Source organism: Mastigoproctus giganteus, chromosome 3 (genome assembly GCF_048544385.1).
Source record: "Mastigoproctus giganteus isolate SK-2022 chromosome 3, ASM4854438v1, whole genome shotgun sequence".
In the NCBI taxonomy this organism is placed as follows: Eukaryota; Metazoa; Arthropoda; class Arachnida; order Uropygi; family Thelyphonidae; genus Mastigoproctus; species Mastigoproctus giganteus.
In genome coordinates this window covers 91,317,193-91,329,015 of record NC_143577.1, presented here as the reverse complement: position 1 = coordinate 91,329,015, position 11,823 = coordinate 91,317,193, and the positions used below count along the sequence as shown (strand labels likewise).

The 11,823-nt window shown below is 39.1% G+C and overlaps 1 protein-coding gene across 2 annotated transcripts; it reads left to right on the top strand.

The window, feature by feature from the left end:
- The first annotated feature begins 610 nt into the window (after positions 1–610).
- On the top strand, positions 611–11,417 carry noc (zinc finger protein no ocelli). Of its 2 annotated transcripts, XM_090369352.1 has the most exons (3): positions 611–902; positions 9,530–10,489; positions 10,529–11,417. In XM_090369352.1, exons 1-3 carry the CDS (start codon positions 837–839, stop codon positions 10,958–10,960), a joined length of 1,458 nt encoding a protein of 485 aa, XP_090225478.1. In that variant the 5' UTR covers positions 611–836; the 3' UTR covers positions 10,961–11,417. The 2 variants fall into 2 exon arrangements, with proteins under 2 accessions (XP_090225478.1, XP_090225477.1); XM_090369351.1 differs by having other exon boundaries at positions 612–902; positions 9,530–11,416.
- The last annotated feature ends 406 nt before the right edge of the window (positions 11,418–11,823 follow it).

The following is an 11,823-nucleotide window of genomic DNA, read 5'->3' as shown; positions in this document are numbered from 1 at the left end:
GCGTAAAACGCGCAGTACATTTTTATATCTTTTATACAGGGTTCGACTTTTCACTTCCAGATGACGGCTGACAGAATTAAAGAAAACTTTCTACTCCTTTTTTTTTTTATAAATACATTTTATTTTTCTAACTGCGGAGCATTTCGAGTATTGTTGCGCGCGTGCAGCGGCCGTCGTTTCGCGAGCACTCTCCGCAAAAAGAAACACTTTTAAACTTTCGGGTTTTATGGCGGCGCTTGTTGCGAATGTAGGAAGTAGCGTGACGAGCTGTGTGTTTCCCCTCCCGTTCTCAATTTGGAGTATTTTTCATCCGTGCAGCTCTGCGGGCTCTGACAACAAAAGCTGACATAAATCAACTGTGATTGGCACTTCTGACAACCTCATGATGGATAGCGTTGTAAACCATGACGGCTGGCGGCTTGCCAAGTCATTAGTCCTCACCGTCTCTCATTGGCTAACGTAGCGGTACTGCGAGAATGCCACCCCGCCAAAATTAATGGCCTTTACGTCATTGAACTGTGGGAGCCAATGGAGAACAGCTGAAACGCCAGTAGTATTTTGTGGTTGGCTGTCGTCATGCGCCGGCTGGAGTTCCGTGTGTACCAGACTTGCTTGCCGCTGAATTCTGCAGCGCAGTTTGTGTTCAGACGCTGATGTACTCGGAGTGGTGTGCTTGTCTTATGTTGGACTGTGCCGCGTAGCGGACTCATTCCGCGTGTATGACAACGCTGGATAAAGCGTGAAATTTCCTGGACAGGATTAATACGAGATCTCTTTGTAACTGCTAAAGACAGCCGACTGACTGTCGATAGACATCAACAACCCGCAAGTGTAATATGAACATGTTGACGTCAAGTAGTCAATATCTCAGACCCGAATATCTATCACCGCTGCCCACAACAGTGAGTTGTCATTTTATTTCGGTGTTTTGTATTTATAATCATTAGATATTTTTGCGATTTAATTATTTAATGTTTGTTTCAATATCTTTTAAGTAACATGTTGTCATTCGAGTTTAGTTTACCAGTTGTGGTACGAGACTACCCACACGTCCGTTGCTGATTTGTATTATAGTAACTTGCAGCAGAAATAGGCTTACATTTTATTGCGTGGGTTGTCCAGATTACGGTTCTATATTAGGACTATTTCTTCGGCGGTTTACCTTTCTCATTCTTCTTCTGAAACGTTAGTTATTTCGGTTCATACGTTGTAGAGATAAAGCCATATTGTTTCGTAATCTAAAATTAGTGAGTGGAATCTGCGTGGCATTTTCTCTCCACTTGTATTGTGCTGCCATCTGGTAATAATAACGGTTATCAGGTGCTGCCCTCTATAATGCTTTTCGCATTTCGAGGGAAAGCGTATTACTAAGTGCACGCTGTTAAATGTGGAAGTTGACGTTCTGATGGTAACTGCAGCGATTCCAAATATGAATTAATTAACACCAGATCCTCGTCCGGAAACACAGGTAACTCAGACGATAAATTCTTAATTCGCAAAGCGTATTTTGATGCGGTAACGTAGTTGGTCTTAGGCTCGTTTAAGCCCAGCAACTGCTCGAGCTGCGGCATTTAGTTTCTTTACGTTTGTGCTGTGAGCGGTTTCTATCATATACAAAGAAAAAGAGACAGTTTTATATTATGGGGTGCGTTTGTTTTCTAAATCTTTTAGCTTCTTGTCAATATGTATCAATAATTGCTGATGACTCGCTAGATATCCAGTATAGGAGTAACATTGTGGCATGACGCTTCGTATGTTTGGTAGAACGCGCTGAATTCCTTTAACGTCCATTATTGTACGATAATGTGCAGTCCGGATTTTTACCTCCATGGTTACTACTGCAATTCGTAATGATCGAGGAAAAATGGGATGATGTGATTTTCGTATGGTTTTGTACCAAATCAAATTTCGCCGAGTTTTGGCCTAAAAAAAAAAAAAAAAAATATATATATATATTTTAACGATTTTCCGTTAGCCAGCTTTACTAATTATTACAACAAAGATAACTACGCAGTTAACGTAACTATCTATCTCTCTACGTGCTGATTTTTGATAAGTAGATTGGATTTTGATAAAGATACTCAAGATAAGGTTCAACACAACCAAATAAGAGTGCAGAATTCTACGGGATATTTATAAATATCCTGTTATCACTGTTGATATACATAATCTAAGATTTATAGAAATATTACATAATGTTAGAAACGTGTAAACCATTTTTTATCTCCATGACAACCGGAAAAAATATTAAAGTATTTTTTTAAATAAAAATATATTCCTAAATGCTTCTAAAAATATGCTAGGGCGATGCGTATTAATTCTTATACAAAGACTCGCCTCTTAAAGGATTCATTTATATTGTAAAATTAAGCATACGTCTGTTTTTTTTTTTTTTTTTTTGGTGAGACTTTAAAAACGTGTAGCCATCTTTAATAAGCTCCCCTAAATAAGGTATAAATATATGTTTCTGTTTAATTATATTTTAAGATATCATAAAGGGAAACAGTGTAAAATCCATTTTGTTATAACCGAGTGATCAAAGCTGGGATACAGTAATATTCGCGTTCGAGTCCAGGTGATCCTCTGTTCTGTCTTTAAATCCCTTTGATCCTATGTGGTCGTCTCTGAGTATAAACAGAAAATTTAAATTTACTTATTTCAGCCACTTTATTTGTCTAATTTCATGTATGCATTCTGGTCAAAATGATACTTGTAAATGATATTCTTATTTTGTTTTTAGGGTTCATATATTTTGATTTAATTTTTCTTACGCATTCGTGATATTAATAATATGAGACCGAATAATTAAAATTACTCGTTAACCACTGCAACAGATACAGTATTATGAAGTCTGATGAGAAAGAAAACTGAAAAAAGGAAATAACTTTGCAGAGTTGAAAGGGTTCTGATTATGAATAATAACGTGGAAATGAATGAAGTGGATTCTCCATTATTAATTGTGGTACATGATAGAGCCATAGCAAAGAATATGAGTATGATAAGTTTTGATTTTGCACCAAGGCCATGGGGCGTCGGTATATTTTCTCTATAAATTGCGTGCGTTCTGTGGTCCATTTTATTTGTCTGTTTTCTAGATTAAAAACCATTCCAGAAGGAGGGTACCATACGTCCGCCTTCCCAGACCGACTAACTCAGCCACGGTGGATAGTGGACATACAGGTTCCTCCTGTCTAGATGGAATTCAGGCCAAGCCTTTCCACACGAGGAGTGAAAAGACAATCATAATGCATGTACTGTCCGCAGGGGAACGGTTAGTTGGCATTAACCTGTCCCACTTACCATGATGGAACTTTCCTTAGTAGCAAAATGAAAAGAATTGTGTCCAGCATGAATCCGTTGGAATTCCTTGCAACTTCCTTAACACAGACATTGAATTTTTTTATAATACGAAGTAATTCCCAAGATCTTCTATGGACCACATAGTCAAAGGAGTTTACAAGACAGAAAGAATAGAATATCACCGTATTTAGCAGTCATGTGAACTAGACAAGCTGGTAACAAGACGTGCTGACTGACTTTAATTCGTTTGCAAACGTCGTGGCTTAAGTAAATTAAAGACAGTAGAACTATCACTGGTCTTATTGCGTGAAAGGCAACTAAAAATATTGGTCATCATGATAAGGAATTTCGATGGGGGATTCCACTGATCGTGAAATGCTAGGGTACAGTAGAACATGGGTTTAAATTTACCGAACGTTCTACCTCCCGTGATGGCTAAATAGGGTGTTCTTTTATCTTGTGGCCGTCCATCAGTTTTCTTTTGAATGTTCATGAACCTCGTTACTACAACACATATTCATGGTCACTGTCGTGTGATGCCCATTTGCGTATGGGAGAAAAATATTTCTGGAGTACTGAACATGGTGCGGCATCACCATGTTGCCAAGGTTTCCCAGTTGAACTTTCAATAATTCCCATTTCTATTAAGCGAAAAGCATAGAAATATTCTTAGCGTATCGTATATTTTTTTTTATGTGAACCCCAAACACGAGAGGTATTAGAACCTATAGTACTTAGTACCGTGCTTGGGTGTACATTGTATGGCAGAAGTTTTTGCCATACACTGTACATTATATGTACAGTGTATGGCAAAAACTTGTGTACCATTGTGAGTTTATTCTTTGTGTTCCGATTATTATTATAATTGGAACTGTCCTGGAAGATTCAAACCCAAAGGGCTCAGAACTGAGCCAAAAAAAAAAAAAAAAAAGCCTCACACAGATCCCGACAAGAACAGCAACAGTTGCGGAGACAAGAACAGGTTACCAGTGGACTGATGTATTCCTCAATGAACTTTCTAAATACACAAGTCGATAATTTAATTCGGAATGAACCCACCTTAATTTTATATCCTATCACTGAAGTCGACCGATGCTGTCCTTTATGAAATAATTTCCTTGAAGGAACCCGCTTGTAGAAGCATATCCGGAAGCCATTTCTTGATAAGTTTTTGAGAGTGGTCGTTTTGATCATAGATTCTCTACCTTCTTTAATGCGCCTGTGCCACTTAAATTATACTTTTTTTTTTAATTGTTAGAACCTCCTCGTAAGTCTGACATTTTTCATAGGCTCTGTAAGCACTTACACCAAAGCCGAAGAACAACGTTGCTCGGTATCCCATCTTCCATTGTGGATCTCAAGAAACTGTTTACACTGAGAGCTGGTAACTTAAGTCAGTTTCACAGCAATTAGGAAATAGTTGCACTATCCTGCCATCTACCAGCAGTTCTCCGAAACTAAGTGGTTGTACCGTGGCGCTGAAATTCTGCGAATTAAATAATCAACCTGTACAAATTCTCGGGCGCTTCCTGAGAAAATTACTTCAGAAACTCAAATACAGTTTCTCCAGCATTCCTCAGAATTTTATCACAACAGATTATGCTAAAATATTATAATCCCCGTCCCTAATCTGTCTTTGATAAATTCATCTTCTAACATAAAAAGGAATTGCTGATTTTCAAACTGGTCTCAGTTGCTTGTTTTTTAGTTCACTGATCTTTGATGGCGAGGGCCACCAAAGTGTGTTGACTTCGAAACTACCCGTTTCCAGTTGATACGCCCATCGTGCTTGTTCATTATATTTCGTTTCAGCTTATCAGAATTTTCACTGTGTATTCACTTAATGGTGATACACGAGCTGAGTCAGTAAATAAGATGAATATCTGTATAGCTATAACTTCAGTAAGTTGGAAATGCATTATTTTTCAGTGTTGTTTTGGAGGGAATTTTGACTCCTAGATACTTTGGACATAACGAGTCTGTTTATGGTATAATGTTTCATATATGATCTTTATTGTGTATTATGTCTGCGCAAGGAAAAGAAACCGGGCATAACTGAAGAAGAGGAAACCTTCCCACTCAGTCGAGGAGGAGGGCTTTAAGACCTCCAGCCTTGACGAGATTTGAAAACCAATGCCTCCCCAAACGAGTGTCAAGAGGATACCCGTTTTTCGATGAAGAATCTACCTTTTTGTGCTGTGCATTTTAAGGTTTTATTTATGCGCTAAAGCAATTAAAGCTATAAAGCATCATGGCGTTGTTCCAGTAAACGACTTGTGTTCTACGGATGGTTTGGCTGTTTGAAAAACTAGACGAAAAGTCAGGCCGTCTAACATGGACCCGTTTGTGAAAAAGCGCATAAATTCTACCCATACTGACGCGATTCGAAACTAGATCTCTTCAATGCAGTTTGAAGAACTGCGATCGTAACCACTGTGCAACCCGTGAGGATACTTTGCATGGGTTCTAAGATAAGGAACTTCAATTTTCATTTCTCTGACCTTGTGGCTGTCCTGAAGTATAAACGTAAAAATTGTCATATTATTTTTGTATTTTATTCACGTAGTGACTGTATCACTATTATTTATCAAAATGAGACCCTTCACTGGTAAGTGCGCTACTGCTGAGACACAAGGGACTTCGCTTCTATCCGTCTGGTTTCGGCCACGCAGAGATGTGGAATTATTCGGAGTAGAGAAAGCGTGCTGAAACAGCGGAAATTGAAATTGTATAAATGGCCTTAGTACTTGTATATAATACAGTAACTAAAAAAAATGAAACTTGTCTGTCACAAACAGGGCTATGCAAAACTGACTTAGAATATACCCAATTTACAGACACGATGCACCAATGCGTCTGTTTTATCGGCTCACTGTTTGAACAAACATCTGCTAAAGTATGGATAATCGTTCATATATGCTGAGTAGAACTACGATTATGTGGTTTGAGTGGTCATATAAACTGGGTTCATACGCTACACTACGTTTGATTATTAAGGATTCGTGTGTGGTCAGTGCCGTGCAGTGGTATTCGGCATCCTTGGTACAAGATAAAAGAAAATCGCACAAGAGTGGTCCTTGATCGCGTACCACACACAGCCTTGTGTGTGGTACGCGATATAGGACCACTCTGTCTGCGATTTTCTTTTATCTTGTATAAGAATGACCTTTGTAGTGCTGAATACAAGGGGAATACCACTTCTAAGCGTTCTGGCTTATTTATAAGGGCAAACAGTCCAAAGTTTTCTTTCGATCGCTGTTAAAACACATTGATCATATCACTGAAGTCAAATGATTCCCATGTGGTCTTGCTTTACTATAAAATTGCTTTTATGATTTTCCACTATTGTATTTTAATGCTTGACCTTTCTGTAGCGATCATTAGCAGTCATTTCGGTTCCCACAAATCCTTTGACAGGGTCGATGTTTAATAGGCAATGAGTGAGATAGTGCTATCAACATCGAGCCATGGAATCTCGGCGTGAGTGATGGATTGTAAACCTCACCGTGATTAATGTGATCATTCTATGACTGGTTGTAAACATTCAATCAGACGGTCTAGACAGAGCGTATTACGTTTCATTCGGGGCAATGCGAGGTATTCGGAATCATGAAGGAAGCTATCTAGGCCTAATACCTACCATCGCTGGAACATATTTCGCGTTAAGTTGGCCTCTAAATATAATTAAATACTAATATAGGCCTACATATAAGAAGATGCACTCAACAATTTTCGCCTTATATATAAAATTGCTGTTTTTGTGATACGCTGAATCTTTTTGGTGCTAATCATGGTGAACTGATGGGGTTGTTTGCGTGATTTTATATTTGATAAAAAAAAGCGCACTCTAGCCCCACTTTGAGCGTCTTATTTAAAATCATTTAATTTCAAGTATAAGGTCAGTTTTTATTTTAAGTTAGTTCCATTCTGCCCATCTAATGGACAGTCTCTTCAAGAGAGCTAAGGTGATCAATCTTTGTTTTGTGGTATAGCCAACCTGAGTTGTCGAAGGGGTCGTCAGGATCTTGAAAAGTCTTCTCCAGATATTTTTGCCTCCATCAACGATAAATGAGCTGCCCTTTCTTCAAAAATAAATAAATAAAAAGGGTGGGAGATTACTCCTTAATTTCACAGAGGCCAGGATATATGCAAGAAGCTGATCGGTTCATCATTTGTGTCAGATAGCATGTGGTATCAGAGCTCAGCGGGGCGCCTTTCATTCCCTACTGCGTTCACAATGGTGTCATAGCTGTTCGCATGACTCTGCAGTATATTTCTGTTTGCTGAGTTGAAGTCGGCGATGTTCCGTTTCCCTTTTATTTCCGTAATAGCTATCATTCATCAGCAGTTTCCTTGTGCTGTGTTAGTAAATGATAGGCTTGCTGATATCGAGTTGTAATTTGAATACTGATTTAGCCTATAAATGGCTTATTCGATGCGTATTGCATTATGAAGCATGAATTGGCTGTTTTTTCCTTTGTGTTCACTCTTGATCTTCCTTCAGTTAAGATAAGTTAAAAAGAAATGATCAATCAAAAAGAAGCTACTCATTTGTATGACATTTGCGGCCATTGCTATGTATTACCATGCTATTCTTCGAAAGCTCGTAAAACTGTCTAGGCCAACTTGGACTATAAAGTACAATGACGTAGTTGTTTCTACTGTCGGTTTAAAAAGAAATAAAAATTTACTCATTCTTTCTGTTGATTTTTTTGGATAAGTAGGGATATGTAGAAAACAGAGTTAAAATTTTTATACATTTAATTGGAGGTTCACTGTTTCTAATAAAAGCAGAGTTTTGCCGACTTCAAAAACAATGTTATCCAGAACTGGGCGGTGCCCTAGTGACGCCAATTTTATGGAATTTCGGATTTTGGAACTTAAAAAGGGCCTTGTTCCATATATCAGTTACGGGAACTACAGAGAGAAACCCTCTCGTGGAGTGCATGGTTATGGTCGCTTGACTTGCACGCTATACAGAGAAGGCGGCTTCGAATCCGATCAAGAATTTTTGAGTTTTTTTATCTTTTTTTTCCCTCACACGGTGGCACAGTTAGTCCAAATCAGACCGAAGGTTGCACAGCTTCTTTCCCCAGAAATTTAGTTGGAACAAAACAGGCAAACCGACCATAAGATATATGCAATTTACAGACACAAATACACTTACGTGTTATATTTACATATCCAAGTTGCTTTGGCACAGAAAGCAAACTATGAGAGCTTTTCTAAGATAAAACAAGTCTACGACTACAAAAACGTTGGTTGAATTTTTCAATCTCTTCAGTGGAAAACTGTAGCATCATCGCTAGATTACTCACACTTAATTGCCGATTTCGCAAATGATAACATTTTGACTGTCATTTTATTATTGCAGATAAGATTTTATAGTGAAGTTATTACAATTAAGATTTTTATTTAATATTGCATTTTTCGTGCCTACAATTTAAACTACTTAGTTTTCTATGGGTTCCCAATAATTTTCTGGCGTCACATGTTTAGAATCGTCCTTAACTACGTCCACCCCCACACGCATTATACTTTTTGAAATCAAAACGAAGTGATGAATTTATTATTGACACTGCGATAATTAATATTAACTCCTACATAATTATAAATATTTCTGTATTTGGTTATTCACTTTCATTACAATTTATTTTTCTTTAATTTTTATTTTCTATATAAAAAACGGCAATCTGTAAATTGTTTCCAAATTTTAAGCAATGTTGTAACAATTTAAACAGTTTAGAGATTGCCTTTCATTTGTTTATGTGCTTGTAATAAAGATATTTAATATGATGGGTGTGCTGGAAGCAACTGTCGTTCACTGCATCGTTGATAGTCTATTTTTAATTTAAAAGAGAAAAAAAAGTGTGAACATATTTCGGCTTACAAAATGTGTCAACTCCGAAAGGTATCAAGTACTGTGTTATATATAAAACACAGAAGTCTCCTTTTTTTTGTGCTTATTCTGCTGTAATTTTTGACAGTTGACGACTACTGCAATACTAGAAAGGCGTGTATCTGTTAACAGGAAAAAACAGATGCGCGCTTAGGACATTACTCCTGGGACTAGTGTCAATCATACGACCGTTGTTTTTTATTACACTTGTCATTCTGAGTTTTATTCAGCACATTGATATCGGTATTAATAGAAAATCTTTTTTCTAACGTGTCATATTACGCCTGGCCTACCATTACAATGCACTCAACTTTATTGTCTTTCTTTCAGTTGGATGCTAAGAAAAGTCCTCTCGCTCTGTTAGCCCAGACATGCAGTAATATCGGAGCTGACAACCCCAACAACAAGCCGATAATTCCTCCTCTTGAAAAGTCGAAAGACAGCGAGAAGAACAAAGAAAAAGAGAGGTCAAGCGACGAAAAACCAGCCTTCAAGCCGTACGAGTCCGTGAAGAAAGAGGAGCTGTGTGTTGATAACGACAAAAAGACACCGCCTTCGAAAGGAAGTTCTCCAGCCATGAGTCGTAGTTCACCGATCGGAGGAAGTACGGGATCTTGCGGCAAGGCGTCCCCGACTGCGTCTGACAGTGGGAGTACCGCGAAATCCGAGTCGGGCGGCTCATCGCTTTTGACCACCCCGGCGACCTCGAGTGTATCCACATCTAACGGGAGCTGCGGAAGTCAAAACACGCTTAGTGGATTGGGTTACGGCTCATCCGCTTCTCTTGGACTGGACCTTGGTCGGGCTGATCCTGCTGCAGTTAAAGATAGCCTGGCCAGCTTATCGCACTTAGGTCTAGGCGCTTATAAAGCTGGACTCAATGGACTTAACCCATTGGCCAACTGTTCTGGGTGCAACCCTGTACCCGGTCATATTCCTGTAGATGCTGCCTCTAGTGTTCACGCCTTTCCTCCGAGTATCGCCGCACAGAACGGAGCTCTTAAGCCCGGAAGTTACCCGCTCGGTTCAGCAATCTCACCCTACGTCGGATACGCACGAGTCAAAACAGCCAATGGAGGCACGACTCTGGTTCCCGTTTGTCGCGATCCTTACTGCACCAACTGTCAGTTAAGCATGCAGAGTGCCCAGCTATCGTCTTGTCCCAGTGGTTGCACCCAATGTACTCACGAAAGACTCGGTGCCCCACTCCCCGGACTCAATCCCTCTTTTCCCAACCTTGCCGGGTCTACTTCACCCGCTGCTGCTGTTGCAGCGGCCGCTGCCGCAAACGCTGCAGTGTCCGGACTGAACTCTCAGCTGTACTCTCAGTCAATGCTCGCTAGGCCTAATGTCTGTAGCTGGATGGTGGGAGATACCTACTGTGGCAAGCGGTTCACTACATCTGAAGAATTGCTCCAACACCTTCGGACACACACTAACTTGTCAGCCAACGACTCCTCCGCTTTACAACTAATATCACCTAGCTTGAGTCTGTCGTCTGCTGTTGGACTTGGCTCAGCGTGTCACCTTCACTACAGTTCAGCACCTTCATTAACTGCCCCTGGACTCAGACGAAGCTACCCAACCAGCCTCAGTCCAGTTAGTTCTCTGTCTGCTGCTAGCAGGTATCATCCGTACAAACCATCCTTGGCAACACTTCAAGGAGCTCCTCTTCCTCCATTGCCTCACCCAGGACTTGGCATGTACTACTCTCCCTACGGAATCTATGGACAAAGGTTAGGGCCACCTGTGCATCCTTAAAATATTAACTTTTATCGTCCAGCCTTGTGTAAATAAGAGTCATATATGTTATGTATAGCGATCTTACAGGTTGCTGAACCTCGAGGTCTCCCACTAGCCTAACGCAATATTTGACAGAACGGTGCCCGACGACGGTGTCCAGACCCGATGTAAATAGTGTATTGTTCATAGTTCTGTACAGATTTATGTGATTACAGTTTCCTGTGTCACCTATGTTTGTACATATATCCTTTGTACAGAGACAGTGATCACCTCTATCTGCTCGCGTTTCAGATCTTTATCAGTGTTTATTTGTATCTTCTTGAAGCACTTTGACTTCCAAAGAAAATGTTCAATTAAACAATATCTCCTTTGAAAATTAATGACAATCATAATAATTATAGCATGGATTTTGCGTTCTGTTTCTTTACATAATTATCGCTTTCTTCCTGTATCTCCTTATCTCCTGCACTAGCTACTCTTAGTCATCAAAATAACCAAGGAAACTGGTTCTTGAAAAATAAATGTTTCTTTAAAACTATTGGTGTGTTCCTTATTTATAGTTTAGTACCATTTGACGAAGTTATAACAAGAGAGATCATTTCACACGACTTATTGCGGGAACAACTGAAACACTCCACAATAAATTTAATTACGCAGTTGTAACAGGCGATGGTGAACTTACGAATCATATTTTAAATTGGATATAATATTTACAAAGTTAATACTAGTGAATACTGCTATTAATAAACACAGAAATGGCAAACTATAATCGTGGCAACAATTTAACTTATCTGTTAAATGTACAAGACTTGTCTGTAAACGGTTTGAGTATAAAAGTGTCCTTTGGGAACTAAAGAAAAAGTATATCATCTAACTTAATA

Bases quoted from the DNA above. Each gene is read 5' to 3' on its own strand.
- noc (XM_090369351.1), top strand. From the start codon at position 837: ATGAACATGTTGACGTCAAGTAGTCAATATCTCAGACCCGAATATCTA. The intron at 903-9,529 runs GTGAGTTGTCAT...TCTTTCTTTCAG, and splicing joins TATCACCGCTGCCCACAACA to TTGGATGCTAAGAAAAGTCC.